A 25,288-nucleotide genomic window follows, 5' to 3' on the forward strand; every position below is an offset into this window, starting at 1 on the left:
CTGAGGAACAGTGACTCTTTCCGTGGCTTGTCAGTAGGGGAGAGCTCAAACAGAAATATCTGATGCACAGAAGCAACTCCAGTTTTTTTCCTGATAGATTACACTGTTTGTTTCTATTTCAAATTACTTTGTCAGCGCAAGAAGAAGGGGTTAAGAGGAAGGTCACTCTTAACAGACAGACACAGTGAAGGGAATGACAAGGAGTTTCTAATAAATTTGAAATCCATATCTCAGTCATTCTTGTAACCCCTTTGAAGTATAAAACTTAAAAGTATTAAATCATTCCCAACTGATCTTCTCAAAGGAATGTTTTCAGCAGGTGTCAGTAAGGGGAGAAATGCAACACTGCTAGCTTAGGGGGGGGCGAAATATATGATTTAACCAAAATTAGGCTATCACTTAAAGTTCTGGTGATATCCATAAGAACAATTATTTTTATCTATTTAGAAAGATGTATAAACTGCTTAATTAAAAAACACCTAAGAGGTATACATAAAACAATATGAAACAATAATCAATAAAACGAAGTTAAAGTTAGAAAATGTTAGAAACAAGTGTGCATAACTGAAGTATATGTCCATATAGCCTGTTTGAGGTAAATGAGTATTTAGCAGGCATCTTGGGGGTGGGGACAACAGCCCAATTCAGACAGAGCATGCTCATAATGCCAACTGCCTGTTGGCGGGAAAACAAAAAAACTGCATAGGGTGGAAGAATGGAATGAAGCATTCTGGGAAACCGTTCACAGGAACGACTCCCCCCCCCCCACTGCAACATCATGTTGCAGTTCCCACTTGTCCTTTTCTATTGCTTATAGTGGCAACATCATATATATAACTTGCTGTCTGACATCCTTTCTGTCTGAATTTTCAGTCATTAGTTTGTGTTAAGCTCATTGATATAAATGGACCGGATATGTAGGCAGCAGAGACTGGTCAGTCTGCCAGCCCCCACCTGTCTTTCTTCTTACTGGCATCCAGTCCAGGAGGCACCCCTGGCTGCCAGCTTCCTCTTCTTTAGTCTCAGTATTGTCCTTGGGGAACTCAGCAGAGAGGAAGATGGGAACAAACCTAAAATTAGTTGGCTCCACCTGTGATTGGCGCTTGCTCCACCTACCTTTGGCCTCCTTATCTTCTCTCCCCCCCCCCTCGCAGTCCCAATGGGCAGCAGCCACCTCTGTATTTGGGGGGGGTGCAAAGTTGCACAGCCACCCTAACAACTCTGATTGTGGAGTGATTCTAGCAGGGATAGAATCTGAGCAGTGGATGTGTACTCTTAAAAGACTTGGTGAAAATTCCTCCTTTCCCGAGCAGCTCCTACCTCCTAATCCATTTGTCCGTGGTTCACCAACAATATCAGCTCCACATATGCTTTAAAAACAGGAAATGGAGAGAACAATTTTCTCTATTTAATCTGTGTCAAAATAAATCCTTAAATATTTGTCAAAGTTTTCTGAACACCTAAGAACAGTAATTACTAATAAGGCTGCTTTAAAAAAAAACATTTTTTCATTCAATACTGTAACCAATTGCCTAGTAAAAATGAAATCAAAATCAAACATCATTTATTTGCTAAAGGCTCTAATGAGAGTAGTGGAACTTGGAGAAGGGCACATGTCACTCTGGACATGCCAGTACCATCGAGACTGAAAGACTGATAAAGCTTTGGCTTCTGGTTTTTCTTTCTGAAAAGAGCTTATTTATTACATAAACTGATCTCTTTATCCCAGCACAGGAATGTCAGATCCTGGAGCTGCAGTGACAGTATCTTATTGAAACATTATAGTGATAACTTTATCAGCAGTGTGTGACACAGGGTGACTCCAGCCCACAACATGTGCCTTTGTCATAGGTGTCTACAAACATTTCAGATAAATTGTTTCTTTGGTCTGAACATCCAATGTTCCTTTGGCTCTCTCCTCTGCATATCTCTTTAACTTTTTTTCTATCTATATATATATATTTACAGCGATTTGAATTTGCTGAGAGATAAAAGCCAGGCTGAATGACCAAAAAAACCCCAACCCCCCAAAACCCTCACACGTAACATTGCTAGTGACTCTTTAAATGGAATTTTTCATTCAGACTTTGACATTAAACTAGAAAAGCCTTTTGGCTGTGACCATACAAGCATAATAAATTGTGTATGTTTGCGATACTGAATGAATCTTGCCCATATGCTGCGCTGCAAGGCTACATGAATGAAGCATTTACCAAATCAGGCCCACCACATTAAACAGAAAAACAATCTTTATTCATGGTAACTTATCAGTTTCAATTAATCAACCTTAACAATGGAAATTCTGATGTGTTCAAGCAACTTGAAAGCAATAGGTCATCTCCAGGGCAGCCATGTTGTGTCTTTGTGCCTATGGCTTCAAACAAAGCAACATCTCCAATAAATGTCCACATACAATTCCATATTGGCAGCATAGCTACTTTTAAACATCTAAGCACACCTCAGGCTCTAATGTACTGGCTCTGCAGTTATGCACTGAGTTTGCCTCGGGTTTTGCTGTTCCCAAATATAATTGTTTTCTAGTATTTTTTTTGGAGCTGTGTTAAGTTCAAACAAAGGAAAAGACATTTCCATTGGATGACCATCCTTTCAGTTCCTCTGCTGCTATGTGAATAAGCATTGTGCAAACCATTCCAATGGTATTGAAAGGGGGTAACCATTGGTTTGATTTGGTTACACGGTTTCCTAAAGCGCTCCCTCCCACTGCCTTAGGGTCTGTGAAAGGTCCGTGACCTGTTTAGAACTGCCAAGTGAAATGTCATGTCGCCCCTCCCAAAGGGGAGTATCTGCATTCATTTGATCAGTATAAAAAATGATTGGGGATGGCGAGATCAGTGCTTTTGAATTGCAATTTATAGCAGTTTACAAAAATGCACATTGTTGGAAAAGAAAACATGGAAGTGTTTCTTTCTAAATTGCATTACCTGTGAAATGTCATTAGTCTTTTTAGGATATTTGCATCCAATTTTTACTATGAAAAACTCAAGAGAGGCTTGAAGTGAAGAAACAGGCTCCCCCCCCCTCCATTGTATTAACTCTTACTCCTCTTGTTCTTATTCTGTATTTAATTTTGGCATCCAAGTATCTGGAAACTAGAGTTTCATGCAAACTTCCTGTTTTATTGCTGCCGTCTTTATGATAATAGCATGTGGCGCTGACTTCTCCAGCATGACGCGATGATCGTATCTTCCTACATAGAGTTTATGCAAAATCATTGTTTAAATACATTTGGTGTATGTGTGTGTGTTACAACAGCATCAAGATTGATATTTTCTCTTTATTCAGTCCCCATACTCTGAGATCTACGGATGAAGAAAGGTATATAAATTTAATAATTAATAATAATACTCTTCCCAACCCTCCTTTTTTTGTAAAAAGCTTTTCAAGATATTCAGGCAATTTGTAAAAAGTCATTTGTTGCACTGGAACAAATTGTTGTGACCAGTGTTTCATTTATAACTGGAGGCACAGCAGTTGAAATAGTTTGGAATATCATTTTAAGCTGCGTGTGTGTATATGTGTGTGTGTGTGTGTGTGTGTACATTACACGGAATATCCATGTGGTTTATTCCCTATTTGAAAAATATAGGTTATCTTAATACATACATAATTTAATTGCGCACGCACACACACACACACACACACACACACACACATATATATTATAAATTCTGTGTTATTTTCCTGAACCAGGATGGAGAGCTCACATTACAGATGTGCCAGAAGTAGGCAAGTTTCAGATGGGTTGGCTACAGCTAACTTCTGCCCTTTCCCTGCCCTAGAATGAGAGCCTTACTTGTTTCACTTCCCAGCAGAGACTGAGGCTGGTTATTTATAGGGATTCCCTCGGAGGCACCATAGGCACCTGCTTCCCAAACTCTGGAAGGTTCAAAGTAGGACAGCAGTATTTCATTAACTGCTGCATAGGTGACGTCACCTGATTAACTGCTAAGCCTCAAGACGTCACTTTCCACACAAGCAGCAACATGTGGGTGAACAATGAGAGGTTTCCACAGCAGCTGGAATAAAAACTAACATGTAAATTAATGTGGCACGTGAAAGGACAGCATTGGCTCCTTTTCTACAGCAGTGTTCCCCTGTGCCTGAGAATTTTCAGCTGGATCCACAATAGAGTTGCCACCTTTCTTTTTTCCTTTTTCTCTATTCTGAACAGCTGCATCGTGGCAGAAGTTCAACAAGTGTAACTTTATCTCAGCATGATGGGAAAGGCTGCACCCATTGAACTTCTGCCTTTTGTGCAAATCTCATCGAGGCAAAGGCTCTGCTAGGAAAATATATCCACCCTGATTTTACCACATTGTACAACAGGCTGTGCCTCTTCAAAAATCAGCTCCGCCTGTCTCCACTTTAAGGACAACTTTTCAAAATCCCCTCCCCTGTGCGAATGTTTGAACAGGTGAAACAGCCCTCACTTCCACTCCCATCACAAATTAATTCCTTGTATGCAAGTCTCCCTTGCTTAAAACAGAATGTGTTTCCATATGTGTTTAGTCCTGAGGTTGACAGTTGGCTCAATCCTATACATGTCTACTCAGAAGTAAGCCCCACAGACTTCACTGGGACTTACTCCCAGGTAAGTGTGCATAGGATTGCAGCTTTAAAGATAGTGTGTTTCAGGGCCTGTCTTCAGGTCTGCATCGGATATTAGCCTTTCATTATGTGGTGCCTATTCGCCCTGAATTATCTGTATTCCGTTGGAAGCTGCCTTATACTGGGTTTAGACCATTGGTCTATCTAGCTCAGTGTATTGTCTACTACAGCTGGCAGGGGCTCTCTAGGATTTCAGACTTGTTTCCCTCCCAGCCCTACCTGCAGAACCTGGGACCTTCTGCATGAAAATCATGTGCTCTACCAATGGTGCACAACTACCACTAGCACTTAACACAGCCTTTCTCAACCTGTGGGTCCCCAGATGTTGTTGAACTACAACTCCCATCACCCCTAGCTAGCAAGGCCAGAGCTCAGGGTTGATGGGAGTTGTAGTCCAACATCTGGGGACCCACAGGTTGAGAACCGCTGACTTAACACAACCCTTTATTGTTTTTGCTGCAAGAGGCTAAGGTGGCTAGCCACCTGGAAACTGCAAGCGAGCAGTTAGAGGTGTGCAGCCCAATCCTATGGATGTGTTCATGCAAGTGAGTCTTGCCCCTTTAAAAGCCAATGGAGCATCTCCACGCCATCAAAATACTATACCATTTTGATGGCCCATTGATTCCAGCCTGTTTTGTGTGTTTTTAAATGAACTTGAAGCACAATCAAAATGAGATGAGATAAAAATATCAACAAAATATTCAAGAGAAGGACCTGAAATCTCTCTGATGTTCTACCAGGTCTCCTCGTGGCGCTGGCTTAAACATGGCAGGTAGTATAGAGTTGGGGTTGGGGTATACTAAACCCCTCATGAAATCTTCCTGGTCTTGGCTCATGAGCAGGTGATGTCCTGTCTGGTGGCAGGTGGGGGAGCACCTGGTGGTGCGTGTATTGCTTTGATGGTCTATTGTCAGAGGTTTTCAACCTTTTTGAGTCCATGGCTCCCTTGAGCAACTACATTCTTTCTGCGGCACCCCTGTGGGGTTCAGGAGCCCAGTTATGTCACCCCTTGCCTACAGAGCTGGCAGCCTCTTCCCCTTGTGGAGTGTTCCCTCAGCCTCCCCTCTTCTCCCCTCTCCTTGGGAGTCCTCTGGGCAGTAGCTGCTGCCGCCCCTGGTCTCTGAACTACCCTTCCTCCTGCCCCTGCTGCCCCAAAGAGAGGTGCCTCCTTACACTGACCCAAAGGGGCCTGGGACTTGTCTGTCCTTTCCCAGCAGCCAGGGCTGGCGGGCAGGCTGGCTAAGCTCCCTTGCTTGCTTGCTTGCTTGCTTGCTTGCTTGCTTGCTTGCTGAGGCTGCAACCAGCACGCCCTGACCAGCCCCAGAGGCACCATTTGCCTGTGGAGCTTATAGCCAGTGTTGCTGCCACAAACAGCTGTGCAAGCCTTTGGGAGGCAGAGACGCAAGAAGGCATCAGAGGAGAGAGGGAAGGAAAGAGAGACAGAGGCCAGTATTGCCCGCAGCACCCCTGGTCTATGTAGTAGGTGCTACTATTTTTTTAAAAAAAAACAATAGTGTTTTGTGGCACACTTAAAGCTAATAGATTTGTGTGGGATTGTTGAGGGTGGCAACAGGGGCATAGGAAGGGGGGCGGTGGGGGTGGGTCGCCCTGGGTGCCCTCACTGAGGGGAGTGACATTTGGTGCGTCCCCCCTGCCCGCCCGTGACTCCCAAGCCTACCCTGAGCTGTTGGGGTAAGGGGGGAGCTGCGCCACTTTGCCGGTGGCCTCCCCCCTTCCCCCTTCGTTTTGACAGCTTGGGGGAGGCTTGGGAATTGCAGGCAGGCAGTGCGCCAAATGTCCGCCATGGGCTGCTTGCTCCACCCCTGTGAGGGGCTTCCTCCGTCCCTGGCTGCAGGGTGCACACACCACTCCAGACATCCGAGCGGCTATCCCACACTTGAGAGAGCACCCTCTGTGCCATGCCCCCCTCGGGAGCATGCCCACCCTGGGCAGCGCGGGCATATGCTCCACTTCTGGGTGGCAGGAGAGGACATATTGTTTATTAATATCCTCCCTAACTTGTGCTAGCAAGTTTCTTCACTTAGCAGAGTGCATTCCCTTTCTTACGCAGAAGAAAGCTGGTTGCAAACTCGTGTGAGTTTCTTAAGACAATAAGCAATTCAATCTGGCTTGTCCAGATTGAGGTATGTTCTAATATTCCTGGTAAGACCCCTTTTGAATCCTTCCTAAAAGAATAAAGACACCACAGTCTTATTCATAACAAAAAGGAGTTTTACTCACGATCAGGCAGGGCACAGTGTGATCCCTGAAGGCAGGCTTAAGGCTTAAAGTTACAAACATGTACAAACAGGTTTACTCCATATGGAAGATGACCTGGGGAACTGCTGTGGCAGCCAGCAGTACAGTCCAGGTGATGCAGGAAGCAGGCAGGACGAACAGGAAGGTCGAAAAGAGAGGAAGGTAGCAATGTGACTTGGCCTTGTACCAGGTCTGGAAAGATCACACCCACCTACTAGTCACATGCAAGGAAGGATGCTCCAGGTCAGGAGGAACAGGAAGTTTCAACTGACTGGACCAAACATTCCCTTGCATGTCCACTCTAGCAAAACAAGGAATGTTGTATTTGACTGCTCCCAGTGGATTACATCCCACAATTTGTTGTGGTGGCAGAAGGTTGTGTAGACTTTATCAAATGTGGGACGTGCTCTTCAGGTAGACTTTATCAAATGTGGGACGTGTGCCAGAGCCCACATCAACAGATGCATGAAGTAGTATCCTCTCCTTGAATCTGATGTAGACTCTGGTCCACACTAAAACTTATATGCAGTGTCTATTCAGAAACAAATCCTGCTTTCCTCAGTGGTGCTTACGTCCAGGTAGGTGATGCAGTGGCTTGCAAGCCTTACCCTTCAGGGTGCAGCAATCCTTTCTGCAGCAGACTGATTTGGTTTAGAAGGGCTCATCAGTCCAAAGAACAAGGCTGTGGGAAGGCCAAATGCTGTTTTTATCGTAGTCTTCCAACAGTGGGAAATAGCTGTTTGTAACTCTCTCCAAATTGACCTGTATGGAATACAGCGTTGCATTGAATTCCAAGGTTCAGTTTCAAGCTATCTGTGTCCTCTCTCTTCCTCTTCTCAGCTTCAGAGTCTGCGGATGAGGAAGAGTTTGAGCAACTGCCTTCACCCCATTCATCTATACGCTGATAGCTGGGGTAAGAGCCACCTGTGGGAAGAAAAGGCAAGAGAGAAAGCAAGAGTCCCCCTCAACATCTGGTCACATGCAGAGGATGTCCTGCACGGCTGCTCTGTCCAGTGAATGCTTTCAGTTCTCCTACCAATCCCACGGGGTGCACAGGAAACCATCTCTCCTGAGTAATGGAGTTCTGCCAAGCTGAATAGTTTCTACTGCACACACTTTGTGTGCAAGTTTGTCCAGAGAGTTGGCTTAGGGTTACTTTTTTCTGCCTTAAAGAACAAACAGCCTTAAATAAAGAGTTAACTTAAGGCACATCTTTCTGAGCCTTTACATTACACTGCAACTGCTTTCAGTTAAATTGTAACTAGAAGTTGGTCCTTATATTCAGCTTGAAGGCTGCAAATCCAGTTTTTGCAAGGAGTAAAACCAAATCCCATATAATCGTTCTGCAATCATATTAGAATATGTTTTATTTAATAAACTAGGATGGTGGGGGTTTTCCCCCCAGAAAATAAAATAAATAATTTTCTCCCCTAGATTGTATGTTAAAGTATAAGCCCAGGGCTGGGTCATTCACATTATTTTTTTGCCACACAAATTCCTTCAATGAGGCCTGGCAACCAAATATGTGAAACAACTCAATTGAAAATTGACTTGAAAATTCTCTCTGTGGTGTGACTGTCTTTGATGGCACATTCACACATCTAAAGAGCCATCACACACCAGATGAATGGCATGATTGCATGAACCAGGCCTCTTCTTCATTCTCTTTCACGTGTGGACATATCATCACGTATTTTGGGATTAGATTACAGTCATACCTTGGGTTACAGATGCTTCAAGTTGTACTTTTTCAGGTTGCGCACCACACTAAACCCAGAAGTACCGGAACAGGTTACTTCTGGGTTTTGGTGCTCACTCATGTGCAGAATCTCTAAATCTGCACAGATTTGGCGCTGCGGGTTGTGAACACTGTGGGTTGCGAACGTGCCTCCCGCACAGATCACGTTCGCAACCCGAGCGTCCACTGTAGTTAAAATCTTAGGGTAATGTTGGTAACCTTTTAATGGCAGCCTGTTCAGAATCAAAGGTTTCTTTAATTACTACAAACATGGGAAACTACTTTACATAGACTCTGAACCAGACCATTAGTCTTTCTATCACATTATCCACACACTAACTGGCAGCAGTTCTCCAGGGACTTAGGTAGAAGCCTTTCCCAGCTCAACATGGAGGTACCAGGAATTCCATGTGCTCAGTCAGAAAGCTACCATCCTTATTTCTTCCTAATACCTCTTACTGTTTTTAGCCTTGTACATTGCTTTAGCAAATGCTGAAAGCATGTCTGGTTTAGTTTTGTTTTTTACTTTATTTTGAAATAATAACATACAGATGCCATTTTATCTTCATTCAAGTTGCAACAAGGCTTATGTAGCCAGGAATCTTCTTCCTAATGCAAATATATTTACCTTGAGCCGGTGAGGTTCATTTGGGAATGTTCAGGGTGGCAGGAGAGGATATATTGTTTATTAATATCCTTCCTAACTTGCGTTAGCAAGTTCCTTTACTTAGCAGAGTTACATCCCCCTTTTTACATGCACAGCAGACAGCTGGTTGCAGGCTCGTGTGAGCCTCTCACTATTGTACAGTTCAGTCTGTCTCAGACTGAATTGTACGTTCCTGGTAAGTTCCCTTAAATCCCTCTTAAAAGAATAAAGACTATCTTATTCAAAGTCAATAAAATAAGTTTACTCACATCAGTTCACAGTTGGATTCCTGAAGGCAGACTTAGTTACAAATATGTATATGCGGATCTACCCCATATGGGGGAATAATCCCAGTGCCTCTGCTATCTAAGAGCTAGCAGAGCAGTCCTAGCTAAAAGCTGGTCAAAGGAAGAAGGAAATTAAAAAGTGTGCTGTGTGACTCGTCCTTTTTTTACCTGGACAGGTTAGGTCACGCCCACCTGCTATTACATGCAAAAGGAAGGATGTTCCAGCCAGGAGGAACAGGGAGTTTCGACTGGCTGGACCAAACATTCCCTCACATGTCTTCTCTAGCATTACAAGGAACATTGTACTTGAGTGGCTCTCATGGATCACATCCCACAGTTCAGGTGAGTAAGGAGCTTTTTACTGCCCAACCAACCATCCTTCACACCCAAACGAAATGCCAACAAGAACCACCAGGTGATACGGGAGGTACTGCACTCTTTTAAGAAGTGACTTCCTCCATCCCTTAAGCTAACCTTCTGAGAGCCAAATAGTGGGTACAGCCACTGGTAAAGGTGGTTAGAACAACGGATGCGATGCTTACTTTGCCTGATAGGTGACATTCCACCCACATTAAAAGAGGCATGGTGAGGGTTTAAGGACTTGTTCCAGCCAGGTAAAAGCCCTGCAACAGGAACAGTGATGGGTGTGGCTTGGGGAAAGGGGCGTGGTGCAGGGATAATCCCAAGAGCCCAGAGGGATTGAGAGGGCCCATTTGACCACCACTGACCTCAACCATCTATATTCAAATCCAGTTGCACAATGTTAACAACTTTCACCTTTTTGAATTGTTGGGACTCCAAGCTCCAAGTCCTCCACTGAGGACCCCCTAATAATGAACCCTGAGCCTGGATGGTGGTGAATTGATTGGAGACTCCCTTGTGGTTTGGTGGGGAGGGAAGTGCTTCTCCCCCACGCCCGACCCACACAATGGCCCTCTGCAGCAGCCCTTGCCATTCTTCAGGCATCAGCTCCTTTTGCTGTGTGTGCCACAGGCGCTTCCAAAGGATTGTTGCCCTAGAAACTTGGTTTCAGCCTCCTGCTATATATCAACAAGCTTGTTTTAGCAGTCCCTTGGCTGAATTACAGTTACACAGTTTGGCGCTTCTTTCAAATTTCCTCCCATCACTTGGGCCAAAGAAAGGAATTTTTTTCCTCCTTTAGAAATGAATTGGCTTAATTAGTAAGTAGATTAATGGCAATGGCTGGTGAGTTGGTTTCCAGCAGAGTTTCACCAGAGAGGGTTAATCGGAGTCAGGGCTGGAATCTTTCCCAGAACTGGCTGCCAGCCATTTTTCCACCAACCAATCAACCCCAGAAAACAAACGCTCTAGTCGCAATACCTACGCGAGAAATAGAGCTGGTGGGTTTTGCTTTGCGAGACACCAGCAGCAAAAGCTGCCCAAATAAGCGATTTTGCCTAATGTTATTCCAAGGGTAGGGGGAAGGGGGGGAAAAACCAGACCAAATGGGTTACAGTCTGAGAAATGGATAGCTAGAGGGTTGGACGCGGAAATAAACGCAAACCTCAGCTCGTTGGCTGCCTAGGGCAGCTCACTCTTTCTCCGTGGTCTTCCTCCTTTGTAAAATGTGGATTGGGGTTGCATCCGATTATGAGGACTGATAGCATCAAGAGTCCGAAGCCTTGAATTGTACTTAGGGCGTGCATAACCGCGTCCTTCTAAGATAAAACCTCGTCCTTTGATAAGTCCCACCGACTTTAACTAAGCGTAGGGGCTGATGCACACATGCATGTACACGTCCCTCAGCACCGTATGAATCAATGTGGGTATTTGCGTGAACGCCCTCTGTTGGAAAGCACTGCGTTTTAAGTGGTGTCAGGTGATAAGAGCCATCTCTTAGGCGTGTTGACTTTTTGTGACGGCTGTTTCACACGTGCAAGTAATCCCCTGAAGTCATGTATACACTTGACCTTACTTTCAAGGCATCCCTACTTAGCCCATTTCCTCAAGAGAAGGCTTGGAAACTGCGTCCAAAGTGTGAGAGTCTACAGATGGACGCAGCCACTCACCCACGCGATCCCTTTGCTGTGGGCTTTTAGCAAGGCTTTTGAGTTTCGCTGGTACTTGGTTAGAGAAATCAACATGTTGCATCCACCTAACCTACACTAAAAACAAATCACTCTGAGAAATGAACTAAAAAATGAAGCTGGATCCTTCCTTGTTAAAAACCACACACCAAAATATGGGTTGTTAAACTGGATCACATATTTCCATTTCCCCCTAAATATGGAACCACCACCACAAAACTCCTTAAAATTGAAGAGTGCACAATGAAAATAGGCAACATTCACTCTTATTTTTCCCATACTGATAAAAATGCATTCATAATTTAACTGGCAGCTGCAAAAAAAAAAGTCTTGCAAAAAGAAAAAGAAAAAACCCTGCTGAGAAATGCATATAATAGGAAAAACAGGTCGCCTGGACAGCAGTGTAATTAATGCCAGAAAAGGCCAAGCCGGTTTCATAGATTCTCTTTTGAGGATATCAAGACGAGACCCAGTGAAAAATGACGCATGCTTTAGCATTTCAGAAAGCTGGCAACTGGCAGAGCTTCTCTTTCCTTCCCCACTCCTTTTTCTCCTCTTTAACTTTCTGCCTCCGAACAAAGGGGTCGGCAGAACTAGCTAGGTTGTAATGAGTTCTGTGTCCCTAGCCTATTAAGGGCATCATGGAAACATATTGTATCGAAATAGTTTGGAGGAGAATACTGGGGATGAAAGAGAATGGGTGCTTTGATCAGCTCCCTGGGGTCCTGAGTGCGCACAGACCGGCTTGCAAGGTCTTATTCAGCTCCAGCGAGACACACTTACAAGACCATTCAATGTGATTTGCATATCTGTAATTTATCACATTGGGTCCCCCGAACATTTTTTTTTTTTTGCAAGGTAAATAAAAGTTGGGTTGAATAACAAATATCAATCATCTCAGAGAGAGAAGGGAGGGAGAGAGGGAGAAGGAACTGTCTGCGCAACCCACACTAACGCTGAAGAAGTCTGCAAAGAGAGGCAAAGAAAACGTTTAGCCCAGCAAAGAGAAGTTCAAAGAGTCCGTTAGACAACAGGTTCAAGGCTAGTAAAAAAAAAAAAAATGAAGCTTTTGGCAACAGTTGCCATCCAGCGCTGTCCTGCCACTAACAAAGCTTTTGGGAACCGAACTCGTAAAAAGAAATCGCCCCCAGGCACCCTAGGAGGGAAGGCGATGCATGTGCCTTGCCCTGCAAAGCGAAAGATAAAAAGTTGGCACCTTGCTTTAGGGGGAGAAAGTGTCTTGGGACACTCAGAGAACGCCCTTCGCCTCTTTCCATCTTCCTTAATTTCAGACGTCCCCTGTTAACTGGTTGTAAACTTTTACTGGAGACCGAGAGGGGAGCGTTTCTTTTTTTAATCGCTCTTCCCTCCTCCCCCCCCCCAAGCCCATAAGAGACATCAGTAAGAAAAGGCTTTGGGGGGGAAGAGGATGAGATTCCTCTCCAAAACAAGAGGCAAGTTAACAGGCTGGCATTGTTCGGCGCTCTCACAAACTTCAGCGCAACAGCAAATAAGAATCTTCAACTTGACCTTGGAAAAGGGCTCCGCGCCTCCAGCTAATCTATCAAGCCACCCCCAGTGACAATGATGTATTTCCAAGTATTGTCAGATCATGAAAAGATTGATAAATTCGCCGCTGCACACCCAGACGGAGCGCTCCTCTTTGCAAGAAGGAGGCACGCTGGAAAAAGTGCGCCTCCTCGTCCGCAGGTCTTGGGGAGGGAAAGGGGCGAGGGGGGAGCAAGAGCCGAGAGGCGCTCAAGGGAAGAGAAACGAGCTCCCTTGAAAGCAGACCGGTCATATTTCTTGGAGGAGCACGAGAAAGCTGGAGACAATCCTTCTCATATTAAACGCAATATTTCTTGGCTTTGGCGAGGAACAAAAGTCATAGCAAGACGTCTTTGTGACTAATTCAGTCAAAGGGCCGGCTCTGGTTCCCCCTGCAGAAAGGTCACTGTCGTTGTGTATGGTCCACCAAGGGGGGGATTTCACAGGGAAAACGGAGCCAGCTGTCCCTGTCACACTCTCCGCACTGGGGGAGCCCACACTGTGCATGGTTGTTAACTTCATTCTACACACCTGCAAAATCTACCCATTTCCAAGACTTTTCAAGGGGCTTTTTTCTTCTTCTTTGGAACTCCCCTTTTTTTGCCTTCTCCACTTTTGACAACAACTATTCAAGTTTTCCTTGAAAGCGCTGGGAGGGAAGGAAGGAGGGGGGCGCTTTCTCAGCTTCGGGTGGGTGCCCATTGAGCGCCTAGCCAAAGGAGCTGCCTTCCCACAAAGCGAAGTTTGACAAAGTCCCAAATAACTTTGCACCGACGTGGAAACGGCCTGTTGCTAACGGAAGTGCCCTTTAGCCAAAGCGCGAGCTGCGAATCGCGAAGGCTGCTGCCCGGGCAGGCGCTCTCCCGCTTCCCCCCGCGCGCTCCTTGCACTCTCGCCTCTTCGCATCGCGCCAGCTCTTCGCCGGCGCCACAAACGGCATCACCTTTCACTCCCTTCTCCCTTCCTCGCTTCTGCACCTCCAAAAAAGAAAAACACTCAGCAACCCTCCAGGGGCTTTTCAGATTCCGTCGGGGCTGAGAAAGGCTCCAGCTCCCCAGAAGCGATCGCTTTAATTGGAAAGGAATGTAATGCCCAGCCAGTGGGGCCACTCTCTTTCCCAACTTCGGTCTAGAGCAAAATGAGGAGCTTGGAGAGAGAAGGAGTCCTGACGGGGTTTCCAGTCATGGGAAATGGAGGCTGCTTTGAGTGCCTCCCGCGACCAACCTCTTGCCCCCTCCGACTCCGGGTTCTTCCCCCGGCCGGCCGCCTCCTTCCCGCGTCCCCATTTACCCTCCTCGAGAGCAACGCTTTCGGCCTAGGCCTCGCTAGGCACTGGAGGCCCGTCAAGGCGCCGTTGCGCCAAAGGCGACAAGAACAACCCACCTGCCTTAAGGAGAGGGGGAAACGGCTCCCCAAAAGGCCATTCCCCAGAAAAGGCGGGTGGAGGTGTGCCTTCGCCCGGGGCTGGCAAGCCCAGGCTGCCTCAGGGAAGCTTTGCGCGGGACGGCAGCTCGCTGGCAGCGTGACAGGCCTTCCGCGCAACAAGTTCCCTCAGAGCAGGTGCGCGGCGAGGGGAGGGGAAAGGAGCTGCCGGCGCGACGAGCGAATGAGCCGGGCGGTTCAGAGAACCCCAACGGGGCTCCGGGGTGCGGGCCGAGGTCAGGGACTAGGCCCCCTTTGCCTGGGCGCCTCTGGCCCGCGAGACGAGCGGCCTGGAGGCAGGAGTGGGCGCGGAGCTGGCAGCGAGCGCCAGCGACACAGTTCCTGTCAGGGGAGCCCTGTTCTTCTCCCTCTGACAGGCGCTTGGAGGGCGGGTGGCGGGGCCGAGGCGACGCTCGCCCCTTCGCCTTCCCCTCAGGGTGTCCGCAGCCACCAAGCCGCCTCCTGCTCGCGAGCCCGCGCCTCAGACCGCCTCGCCTTGCTGGGGGTCCCTCTTGGAGACCTCCATGCGCAACGAGGCCAGGGCAGGCGGACACCTCTTGTTGGAGGTCTCTTTGCCGTCTCCCGGGGCCTCGTGGGCAAAAGGAAGGGGGCTGGCTCTGCGGCAGGGGGTCCTCTGCTCTCTGGGGTGCCGCCAGCGGGCCTCTCGCCGGCTCCCCGGAGCCACAGACACTGAGGGGAGAAGAGGGGCGCATGCGCGTCTCCAGCCGGGGACCCTCCCCAGGCGCTCGCTCCACAGTTTGGGGAAAGTTTGGCCAAGCTGCCCAGAAAGGCGCCTGGCCCTCGAGCGACGAACGTGAGGCGCCAGAGAGCTGGGCGGAGGCCTCCGGAGGCTCCCCGGCTCCTGCTGGGGGCGAAGTGGGGCCGGGGGGGCGCTCGGGGGGGTGAGGAGCGAGGCTTTTAGGAGGCCCACCGAGGCCCCTGCGCACCAATCTGGCGGCGCGCTCGGCTGAGGAGGCTGCTCTCTTGTGCAGCCGCGCGCGCCTCATTCGCCGCGCCAGCCACTCAGGCGCCCCCTCCCCCCGCCCCTTTGTTCGCCTTAAAAGTAATGCTGCGAATTAAAAGAAATGACAATGTTTTCCCCCTGCTCGCAAGTCCCGGAGAAGGGCCCTTGAGCTTGGCAAAAATCAGGCGAATCATTCAGCGTGCCACCCCGCACCTGTGATCTTGGCATTGAAAACCCCGCAGACCTATTCCCTATTAAACTTAATTATTCCCCCCAGGCACACAATGGTTGAAATGGAGCAGGTTGGAGTCTGTTTATTGGTCGTAAATGTTTTTCTGAAGATCTTCTGAATCTCATTGTTAGCTCGTTGTTTGAGTCTGCCCTCTTTCTTTCAGCCTAGAGTAGCCTTGGACTTTTCAATTTTCAATCGTAACATCTGCTTAATCGTACGGATCAAAATATGGAGACACAAAACATATGTAATGGTGGATTTGTTAAATCCTGGTAATGAGTTATTAACAAGGGAAAACAATAGGCCAGGATGGTGAGAGCCGTATGGTAACAGAGTCACTTTATGCAACGCCTGACGTTCCCCTTCTTGATAAATGGAACTAAGGTCTGAACGCCAGGTGATAGCAAGAAAATCAATGTCTTTAGAGGCCAGCACGGAGACTTTTTTTTCTGTGTGAAAAATTAGGAGACATAAAATGTAATTGGCTGATCAAGGAGGGGGGAAAGTAGTGGTCTTAAGTTTAATTGCCCGTTGAAGGCTGAGCAAAGGCAGACAAAAAAAGGGAAAAAAGAAGCAAGACTCTGGGCCTGTTTGTTTGCTAGCATCTCAGCTCCCACTGCAAGTGCATCATTGAAAATGTGTTTTATTATAACACATGCCATGCTTTACAGTTCCCATATTGTGTCAAGACAATGCTTAATGGTACATTAAAGACAAGCAAACCATGCCAACACGTCTTGGAGACATTGTAAGGGCCTCTCTCTCCCTTTGCTTGTTTTAGGCAGCTGCAGCTCAGCACCCAGAAAAACACAAAAAGAACAAGTTTGAAATACCAGGTGCATCCGAGGGAAACCCGACAGGGATTGATATGTTATAGCCCAGGACATGAACCTAGCAATAAAGATATCATTTCGATTGTCTGCGGCTTCCACGCCATGTAAAAGGCAAGAGGCGCCCGGGCAGCCAGTTCTCCTGGCAGCAAAGCTTTCTCCCTTCCCCAGCCTCCTTTCCTATCTCCCTCGGCCAAATCCGAACACCTGTTGGCCAGACCTCACATCCCGTCGTGGGAATCGCTGCCTCCTAAGGCTTCCAGATCTCGAAAATGCAATTTGTTGTGGAATGAGCGCGGGCCCATTCCCACAGGCCTTGGGGAGGGGGAGAAAGGGGGTGGGGGTGGAAAGAAAGAGATGGGGAGAGAGGGATAAAAAAGGAGGGGGGAGGAGGAGGAGGAGAGGAGTGAGATTTACCAGGGACACTCAACTGGTGTTTGTTCATCCTGGCAGCTGGTCCTCGGTGCCACTGCAAAAGAGACCTTAATGAAAATGGGATGAGTTCATGCCTAGCCGAGGTTTCACACCCCATATATTATAGGGGCCTTAATCCTAATATTGGCGGATTAGAAGGCCTGGGAATCCCAAGGGAGCAGGTTCTCAAGTCTCCCTGCAACCCTGCCTTTGCTTGTAGGAGGAGAGACACTTCCTTTCCCATACCTTTTCCCCAAAGAGATTGATGCTTCGAGGTTTTTAATGGTCTCTCTGCGTCTGCTTTGTGTACGACGAAATGGCCTTTTCAGTGGGATTTAAGGGGCATCACGAATGCTGTTGGCCTCAAGGGCGAGGACAACTTGGCTGACAAGAAGCAGGAAAGGTTCAGGAGCTAACTGGGGGGGGGGGGGATGCCTGCAGCTTTTGTGCCTGCGTTGGGTATTTAGAAATAACAAAATAAATAAATAACCCGAGACTGCGCCTTCGCACATTGGGGAGGGGAGGGGCGTGCAAAGGCCACCCTGAGGCCAGTCCCGGAGCAGTCAGGGTTTGGTCTGGGTTTTTCATAGGTAGCGAAAAACCAAGCAACATAATGACCAGCATCGTTTTCATAATTCCCATCATCAACCCCCCCCCCGCCCATTTGACTGGCAGGCAACTTTGAAAGGACTATTTCTAGTTGTAGAACAGGTATCAACCAGATCACAATAATCTTGCTGGAAAACCTGCAACTGGATTATTTTGAAAGCTGGTTCGGTTTTCTCTGCACCCACCCTGCTTCAGCAACAATAAATAAATGCTGCTTACTTCCGATCAGGCAGCTGAGCGGTGTGTGTGAGAGAGCGAGAGAGTGTGAATGCATAATTCATTTGAATACAAACCCACCATCCCAAGGGGAGGGGGCACATCTCTGAATATTGTTATTGTTTGGGGGGGGCGAAGAGGGGAGTCTGATTTCAAAGGCTTGAATTGCTGTCAGTCATGCGAGCCCACACGCTGGTTCCTTCCAGTGCCAAGCAATATTTTCCACGCCCCCCCCCAACCACCCACTGCTACGGCTCTTCCATATCTTGATAGTTTTCTGCTGCAACTTTGCGCTTGTGGTGGGAGTTGGGAGGGGTTATTTGGGGAGCAGGGTCTGAAATGGAAGTTATGTAATAATAATAATAATAATAATAATAATAATAATAATAATAATAATAGCAGCAAAATTGCTGCAACTGGGCTGAATGGATTTATGAGCGGACGCCCAAGAACCTGTCAGCCTCTTTGAAGCCGGCCTTTTAAAGGGACTTGCCAAGTCAAGACGGGAGACTGACAAGATAGAGACCCGGGTGTTTTCCCCGCGCAGGCCGGCTCTTCCGCTTGATCTGCACCATACTAAAGGAGGGTGATGAGGCATTGAATGACAAAAACCACACACACAAGTGGCACGGCCGAAGAAAAGGTGCCCCTTAACAATGCGTGTAGTGTTTGAATTGTGCAGTGCCACAGCAGCACGTCCAATCGAGTGCACACACACACACACACACACACACACACACACACACACACAGGGCCAACGGGACCGGCCCTTCCCTAACTCAGATCCACCACTATGCTGCAGTCCGACGACCATTTGACTTTCTAATGAGTGTAATGCGATTACATGCCTCCTGGAAGCGTTTGTGCCAAGGCGACTTTCTGTGTTTAATGAGGACCTAATACAGGGCAAAATCGAATTAGAACTTGGGCTGCTTGCCGCACTCCTTCTCTCGCCCGCGCTGCATTTCTCCAGCTCGTCCTCGTTCCTTCCTCTTCTTCTTTTGCAGGGATTGCGGGGGAGGGGGGAGCAGACTGCGTGGGGAGGGGGGGCTTTGGCCCCATCTGATGTGGCCAAGTGGGGCTCGCGGGGGGGGGGGTAATTGCTCTTGGAAGGGATCCACGAGGCCGGTCGGGCTGGCCTATCTAGGTTAATGCAATTAGGCGAGAGCCCGGACATCATCTTGCTCCCCCTAACCCCAAGTTACCGGAGTGGCGGGGGGGGGGCGATTATCCACCGGGGACTCCGCGCGGTTCCCATCCGCTCGGCTGAGCAGCGCAGCCCGGGGCAGCTCGCAAAGGCTCCCGGCTCAAGCTGCAGGCCTGGGCTGGGCATCTGGGATCTTCTCCCCGGGGGGATTCATCCTGCCCACCCACCCGGCCCGCCAGGCCTCGCAAGCGGCGGGTACCACGGGAAAATCAGCACCTGCGGCCGGGGCAGCAGCAGCCCAGCGCGGCCAGAAGGCGCGCGCTCTCTCTCTCTCTCTCTCTCTCTCTCTCTCTCTCTCTCTCTCTCTCTCTCTCTCTCTCACACACACACACACACACACGGCACACATTAACTCCCCCCGCGCCAAGGTCCCACTCCTACAGGTGCAGAGCGGGGTGCTGCCCTGGTCTAACATCTTCTGGGCTCCGGTCCTCTTTCTTTCTTTTATTTCTTCTCCAAAAAAATAATAATAAATACATTTTAAGGTACTTTGAGGGCTGCCGCTCAACACAGGGCTACTTGTCAAACAAGCCACTTCTTCCTGGCCAGGGCGACACCATCAATCCCCGTTTTCACAGAATCATAGAATGGCAGAGCTGGAAGGGATCCCGAGGGTCATCTAGTCGAACCCCCCCCCCCAATGCAGGAATCTCAGTTAAAGCAGCCGTCCAACCTCTGCTTAGGAACCTCCAAGCAAGGTCTGAGAACGTTTTGCCCTGAAGTTGCTTCTCCTGGCAAGAGGTTTGCATCCCATCTCTTCCTCCATCTCTGCATACGCTGCCCTGCTGCTTGGGGTAAAATGCTTATTTAGGGTTATTTCCCGTCGGTTGATGTTCATTGCTCTGAATCGTGTTTTCGGTATTTTAAGAGGCACACTAATCTCGCCTCCATCTGGCGTTAAATCACGTTTATCCCTATTTTATAGATGAAAAACTGAGGCTGAAAGTAAACTGAAAGTAAGTAATTAATCAAAGACGTGCATAGTAAAGAATCTTAATGAAGGTATTCCTTAATTAACATGCCCTTTCAAAGGACAGTTAATTTTTAGAAGGAAATGATCCCCCACAAAAGGAATAATTTCTTGCAATAAGAAGTTTTTTTTAAAAAAAATCAATACCCATCAGTATTGTGAGGAAAAAAAGGATTTGAATGCATCCTCCCCATTGCAGCTGACACAGCTAGAAAGGTTCTGCAGCCTCTATGCTGTTTAAGAGGTCTGTCTTTCCTTGCTCTCAGTCTCATAGATCCATTGATGGGGAAGACATTTGCAGTACAGCCTCACTTATCTACAGATTCAAACCTTTGCATTTATTATTAAGAACAGAAGTGGTGCTGATAATACCAAGGCTGCAAGTTCGACCCCCCTATGGGGCAACTGCATATTCCTGCATTGCAGGGGGTTGAACTAGATGATCCTCAGGGTCCCTTCTAACTCTATGATTCTATGATTCTAAGAAGAGCCACTGGATCTGGCCAGTGACCCATCCAGGCCAGAATCCTGTTCTCACAGCGGCCAACCTTACTCACCATGCCCCATTAGTGCTTTTTAGCTCACTTCTTCCTAGTGCTATTTGTCCCAAATAGCATCCAATATATAGAGGCCCCATCCGCACTATATATTTAAAGCAGTATCATGCCACTTTAAAAAGTCATAGAATCCTGGGAACTGTAGTTTGTTAAAGGTGCTGTGAGTTGATAGAAGATCCTCGTTCCCCATCATAGAGCTTTTCCCAAGAGCTTTTTCCCATAGAGCTGGTCCCAAGAGATATTTCTCATCTCACCTGGCCAAGGCCGTTTATGAACTCATTTGAAATTAATGGTTCAGTAAAACTCATTAAAAATTATAACTAGGACTTTCTGCTGTCATAAGAAAACAAATCTATAGGAAAAAGTATCACGCTAGAGAATAAAAATGTAAGACTGAAACACTAAAATTAATGTTACCCATTCTCTCCATGGTCTGTATATGTCTCCAAACTTTTTTTGAGTTCAACATTCACTCAAGAGGGCTTTGTGTGTCAGAGGGAGAGCCAGACCCATGGAAATTTTGTAGGTGAAGCTTTTGCCAGGAAAGTTTGCAACACGAGTGTAATCCTATCCAGATGAGTCACTCTACTCTAGAATAAACTGGGATTAGGATTTTGCATCATAGATGTGGCCAGAAAACTACTCATAGTAAATGCAGGATAAGTCTCTTATTGCTAATTCCCATCTCAAAGCAACTTCTCTTGGGATCAAGGTAGTTTTTTCCAGTTTAAAGTTATAGCTGAACACTGATGCCCTCATACACACATACACCACCCACTCATGCACACACCCCTCCAAATAAAATCACCTCCAGATGTAATCAAAGTTTATTAATAATAAAATATAACTGGCATATTCAACAAATCGTAATAAATTATGTTCACATTTTCTGGGATGTATGTTTCTTTTTCCAACAAAGAATTGTGCCCAAAAGGTGCTGGTGGATAAATCTCAAATTCATTGCATATTTTTAAATTAGCATAAATTATATAAATTATACATTCAAAAGGACAGTTCTATTCCTGTAACTCTAAACAGTAATAAATAGATAAATAAAAGTTGATTGCCATTAGAATACCTTTCTGTAAAGTACCTTTGAAAAATAAACGCCTTTAAGTACAAATGTACACTGGTAATAAAGATTATTGATATTTACAACCCAGTAACTTTCACATTTCATGCTACGAAGTCAAAGGGGGGTTCATTTTCTATGTTGTTTAGGGAAGCCTTGCTGTTTAATTTCCTAGGGTCTTCAGGGGTCCACACTTTAGCAGTCCTAATAATGTTTTGTTCCTTCAGCTGTTTCTCGTCAGTCCAGGAGAGAGAATGCCCAGCCAAAGGAGGAAGTCCATAATCTGGGTCGCTTGGAGAAGGTGATCCTGGAGAAAAAGAGAGGAAGAAGGGTGAATCACAATATTCTCACCGAATACAGGAAAGAATCAACACCTGCGCCAAAGCGCCCCGTTTTCTCTCTAGGTTATTGTAGCGCAGGACAGCAGCAGGTGCTCTGGCTAACCTTGGCGTTCAACGCCTGTTGCACGCAGCGGCAACGCACACCGCCCTGCGGTTATCTATCTATCTATCTATCTATCTATCTATCTATCTATCTATCTATCTATCTATCTATCTATCTATCTATCTAGAACTCTTAATATCTGCATCCCAATTCCCCCCAAAAGGGTATTTTTCTCCACCCGGACTGCTCCTGGGTGCTTGGAGGAAAACACCGACTAGGAAGCGCATTCCTTTAGAGTGAGAAAGGGGTCAGGAGAAACTTTTAGCACAGCACGTAGGAGTCTCCCTTCAACCAGCCAGATTTCTAAATATTTTCCTAACCACAATGAGGCTCCTTGCATTCGCGCAAAAGGCGCATATGCCTGTCCACTCCGTAGGACGAGCCCTCCTGAAGCTAGGGCGCGCACATGAATCCGTGCGCTCGCTTGGCCGCGCGTGTGGTGTGTGTGTGTGTGTGAGAGAGAGAGAGGGGGGGGGGGGAGGGAGAGGGAGGGAGAGGGAGAGAGGGAGATGCCTAGTCGTGGCGGAGATTCCTTTCCAACCTCTAGCTGTCTAGACCTGAAGAGTTTGCGGGTGCGGACGAGAGGAGCGCACTTTCCAAACAGCGAGCGCCTGCTGTCTCCACGAGCGCGCGCTCCTTCCTCTGTCTCTTTCCCGAACTGCTTGCATTTGCGTCTGTGTACAACAAATGTGCCTGGGGACGTGCGGGTGAGAATTTCTGCGCGCGCGTCTGCGGGTCTCCCCGCGTGTGAAAACGCCAACCCTAAAAGTCCGAGAGTGGGTGCTTTTGTTGGGTATGTTTGCGGGCCAGGGTTGGCTCGTGCGCCCATGGGAGGGAGGGAGGGAGGGAAAACGTGTGGCAGAGTGTGAGAGGAGCTTCAGGTGGACTTTTCAGGGGTGGGTGATGCCAGCGGGTACATGTCTTCCGGGGGGAGAAAGCGAGGCAAACACGAGCGCAGCGCTAGAACTAGACTGCGGGCGAGGGCACCTGCGTCTGGAGGCGCGCGCCGGAGCGGCTGTCCGAGAGAGCCCCCTTAGCGCAGGAAGCGCCTTCCTTCGCCGGCCGGCGCGCGCGCGCGCCTCTCTCGCACTTACTTGTCCCGCGGTGGCAGATGATGACCTTCTTGGGCTGGCAGGGGCTTTGGGTGCCGGCGCCGCGCAAGGGCAGGTCGGACTGGACCAGCTCGCTGAGGAAGTTGATGTAGCCGATGGCGAGGCGCAGCGTGTCCACCTTGGAGAGGCGCTTCTCGTAGGGCAGCGTGGGGATGTGCGAGCGCAGCCCCTCGAAGGCGTCGTTGATGGACTGCATCCGCCGCCGCTCGCGCACGTTGGCCGCCTGACGCAGCTGCTGCAGCTCGGCCTCGGAGCGCACCCGGCGCCGGCGCCTCGCCGCGCTCAGCGCCTTCAGGCCCGCCCGGGGCGACGCCGCGCTGCCGCAGCCCTCGGCCCCGAAGCTGCTCGACGACGGCGACGACGGCGGCGAGAAGGACGACGAGAAGCTGCCCGCCGCCCCCTCGCAGCAGAAGGCGCCCTCCGGCTGACCCCCGGGCCCGGCGCCGACGCAGGCCCCTCCGTCGTCGCCGCCGCCGGCGGCGCGGTAGCAGGCCTGGAACTGAGGCGACAGGAAGTCCACGTCGGCCTCCAGCAGCTCGTCGCCTTCCAGGGGGTCGCGGGAGGACTGGTCGGTGAAGAAGTCCTCGTCGTCGAAGTAAGGCGCTGAGGTAAAAGAGTCCAAGCCCGCGGGGAAGTGCTCCAGCAAGACCGCCTCCATGGCGGGCTTCTTTCCCGCCTGGCGGGACACTGTCCAGCAGGGAGCGGGACGAGGCCAGGCGCCGCCGCCGCCGCCGCCGCCTCCTTCTCCTTCTCCTCAGCCCCCCGCCTCGGGCTCCTGCGGCGCCTCGACTTGCCGCGACTCCGGCCTCGGGCTTTCGCGCGCGCTCTCTCCCCAGAGGGAGGCTGCGGACTTACACGAGCTGAGGGCTGGCACGCGAGGATTCTTATAACTACAACCGCAGGCGCGTGCCATTAACCAACAGCGACAGCCAATCGGAGCTCGGCCAGGCGGTGGTGGAGGGGGGCAGTGGAGGGAGCCCGCGGTAAAGGAGGAGGAGGAGGGGGTCGCGCACACCTAGACGGCTCCTGGACAGGAGGCGGGGCCGGCGGGGGAGGAGGCCGGCGCGCGCGCTCTCTCCTGCCACTCTCCAGTTAGCGCTGCCTGCTGCCCGTCGCCGTCTCTGTTGCGCAGCGGATGGTCCAATGGGGCGCTGGTTTGTGGGAGCTACAGGTGCACGTCCGCCGCGCAGCGGGGAAGGCCGCGGGACTGGCAGGCAGCGCGGTGCCATTGTGCCTCTGCTGTTGGAGGGCCGCAAGGAAAACGCTCAGCAAAAAGCCAACGCACTTGGCTAGCCCCCCTTCTTTGCCAATGAGCCCAACCCACAACGCCCCCTTGCCTCTCCGAAAGCAGGATCCTGCCCGTGGTGTCTTTATTAGCCGGTAGAAGCCAGACGACTTTGCGCCGCAAGCGCGCAAATGAACACCAGGAAACCTTTGGGAATGTCCTTAACGTGGGCGCAGAACACCAGTCCCTTAAACCTAGACGCTGTGAACTCCGATCTGGAGCATTACACCAGGGGGAAAATCCTGACCATTCAGAGAATGGTTTGTTTTTTGTAAATCTCAATGTTGCTTTATTTGAATTAGTTTCTACTTAACCATGCGATCACATTCATAAGAAAAGGAGGTTAAGAGGGAGGCCTCCCCTTTCACTTACTTTGTGAAACTGGAAAGTCTCGCCCACTTTGCTGACTGTGAGTGTGGATCCACCAAGAGTGGTTACTGCGAGTCAGTAATCCGGGGTAAAAGATTACAGATCCCTGCGTTCGGGTTGCAAAGTAAGAGCAAGTGAAATTAGTGGGGAGTAGCTGAAGATGCGCAGGTGTCTACTCAGAAAGAACCCCGTTGGGGCCAAGGGGATTTTCTACCCACCGTAAATCAAACAACAAACGAGAATAGAGGAATGAAGCCGGTGACCGAGAGTTAGGGCAGAGGGAGCGAGGAGTGAAACTGCGCAAGAAATGAGCTTTAGGTTGAGATATGGGACAGGGCATTTCCCAAGCAATGAGGCTGAGTTTCCAGGTCTATCGCCATAAGTGCCTCCTCGATAATTTAATACAGAATGAATTTCTTCTGGCATACTG

At 48.8% G+C, this 25,288-nt stretch overlaps 2 protein-coding genes and 1 long non-coding RNA gene across 3 annotated transcripts in view; 2 read left to right on the top strand and 1 right to left on the bottom strand.

Moving 5' to 3' along the window:
• LOC309326158 (uncharacterized protein C10orf67 homolog, mitochondrial) overlaps positions 1 to 8,093 on the top strand; it is a 51,732-nt gene extending 43,639 nt beyond the window's left edge. Inside the window, exon 16 of the mRNA XM_081834657.1 lies at positions 7,729 to 8,093. Within this exon, the coding sequence (XP_081690783.1) occupies positions 7,729 to 7,793 (65 nt within the window). The 3' untranslated portion in view covers positions 7,794 to 8,093. The remainder of the gene's footprint in view (positions 1 to 7,728) is intronic.
• Positions 8,094 to 9,745: 1,652 nt separating this feature from the next.
• On the top strand, positions 9,746 to 16,692 carry LOC309352931. The gene is made up of 2 exons (XR_014161492.1): positions 9,746 to 9,901; positions 16,555 to 16,692. It is a non-coding gene; the product is annotated as an uncharacterized lncRNA (long non-coding RNA).
• A 4,878-nt stretch (positions 16,693 to 21,570) lies between these two features.
• Positions 21,571 to 24,034, bottom strand: PTF1A (pancreas associated transcription factor 1a). The gene is made up of 2 exons (XM_081881814.1): positions 23,187 to 24,034; positions 21,571 to 21,955 (listed from the first exon to the last, which is right to left on the bottom strand). The coding sequence occupies exons 1-2, from the start codon at positions 23,860 to 23,862 to the stop codon at positions 21,753 to 21,755; spliced, it is 879 nt and encodes a 292-aa protein (XP_081737940.1). The 5' UTR covers positions 23,863 to 24,034; the 3' UTR covers positions 21,571 to 21,752.
• Between the last annotated feature and the right edge of the window lie 1,254 nt (positions 24,035 to 25,288).

The sequence above is a fragment of the Podarcis erhardii genome (assembly GCF_964252035.2).
Source record: "Podarcis erhardii genome assembly, chromosome: 12".
In the NCBI taxonomy this organism is placed as follows: Eukaryota; Metazoa; Chordata; class Lepidosauria; order Squamata; family Lacertidae; genus Podarcis; species Podarcis erhardii.

What these genes read in the sequence shown, in the direction of transcription:
- PTF1A (XM_081881814.1), bottom strand. Translation starts at nt 23,862, where the DNA reads ATGGAGGCGGTCTTGCTGGAGCACTTCCCCGCGGGCTTGGACTCTTTT. An exon ending in CATCTGCCACCGCGGGACAA is followed by an intron (nt 21,956 to 23,186) that starts GTAAGTGCGAGA and finishes CTTTTTCTCCAG; the next exon opens with GATCACCTTCTCCAAGCGAC.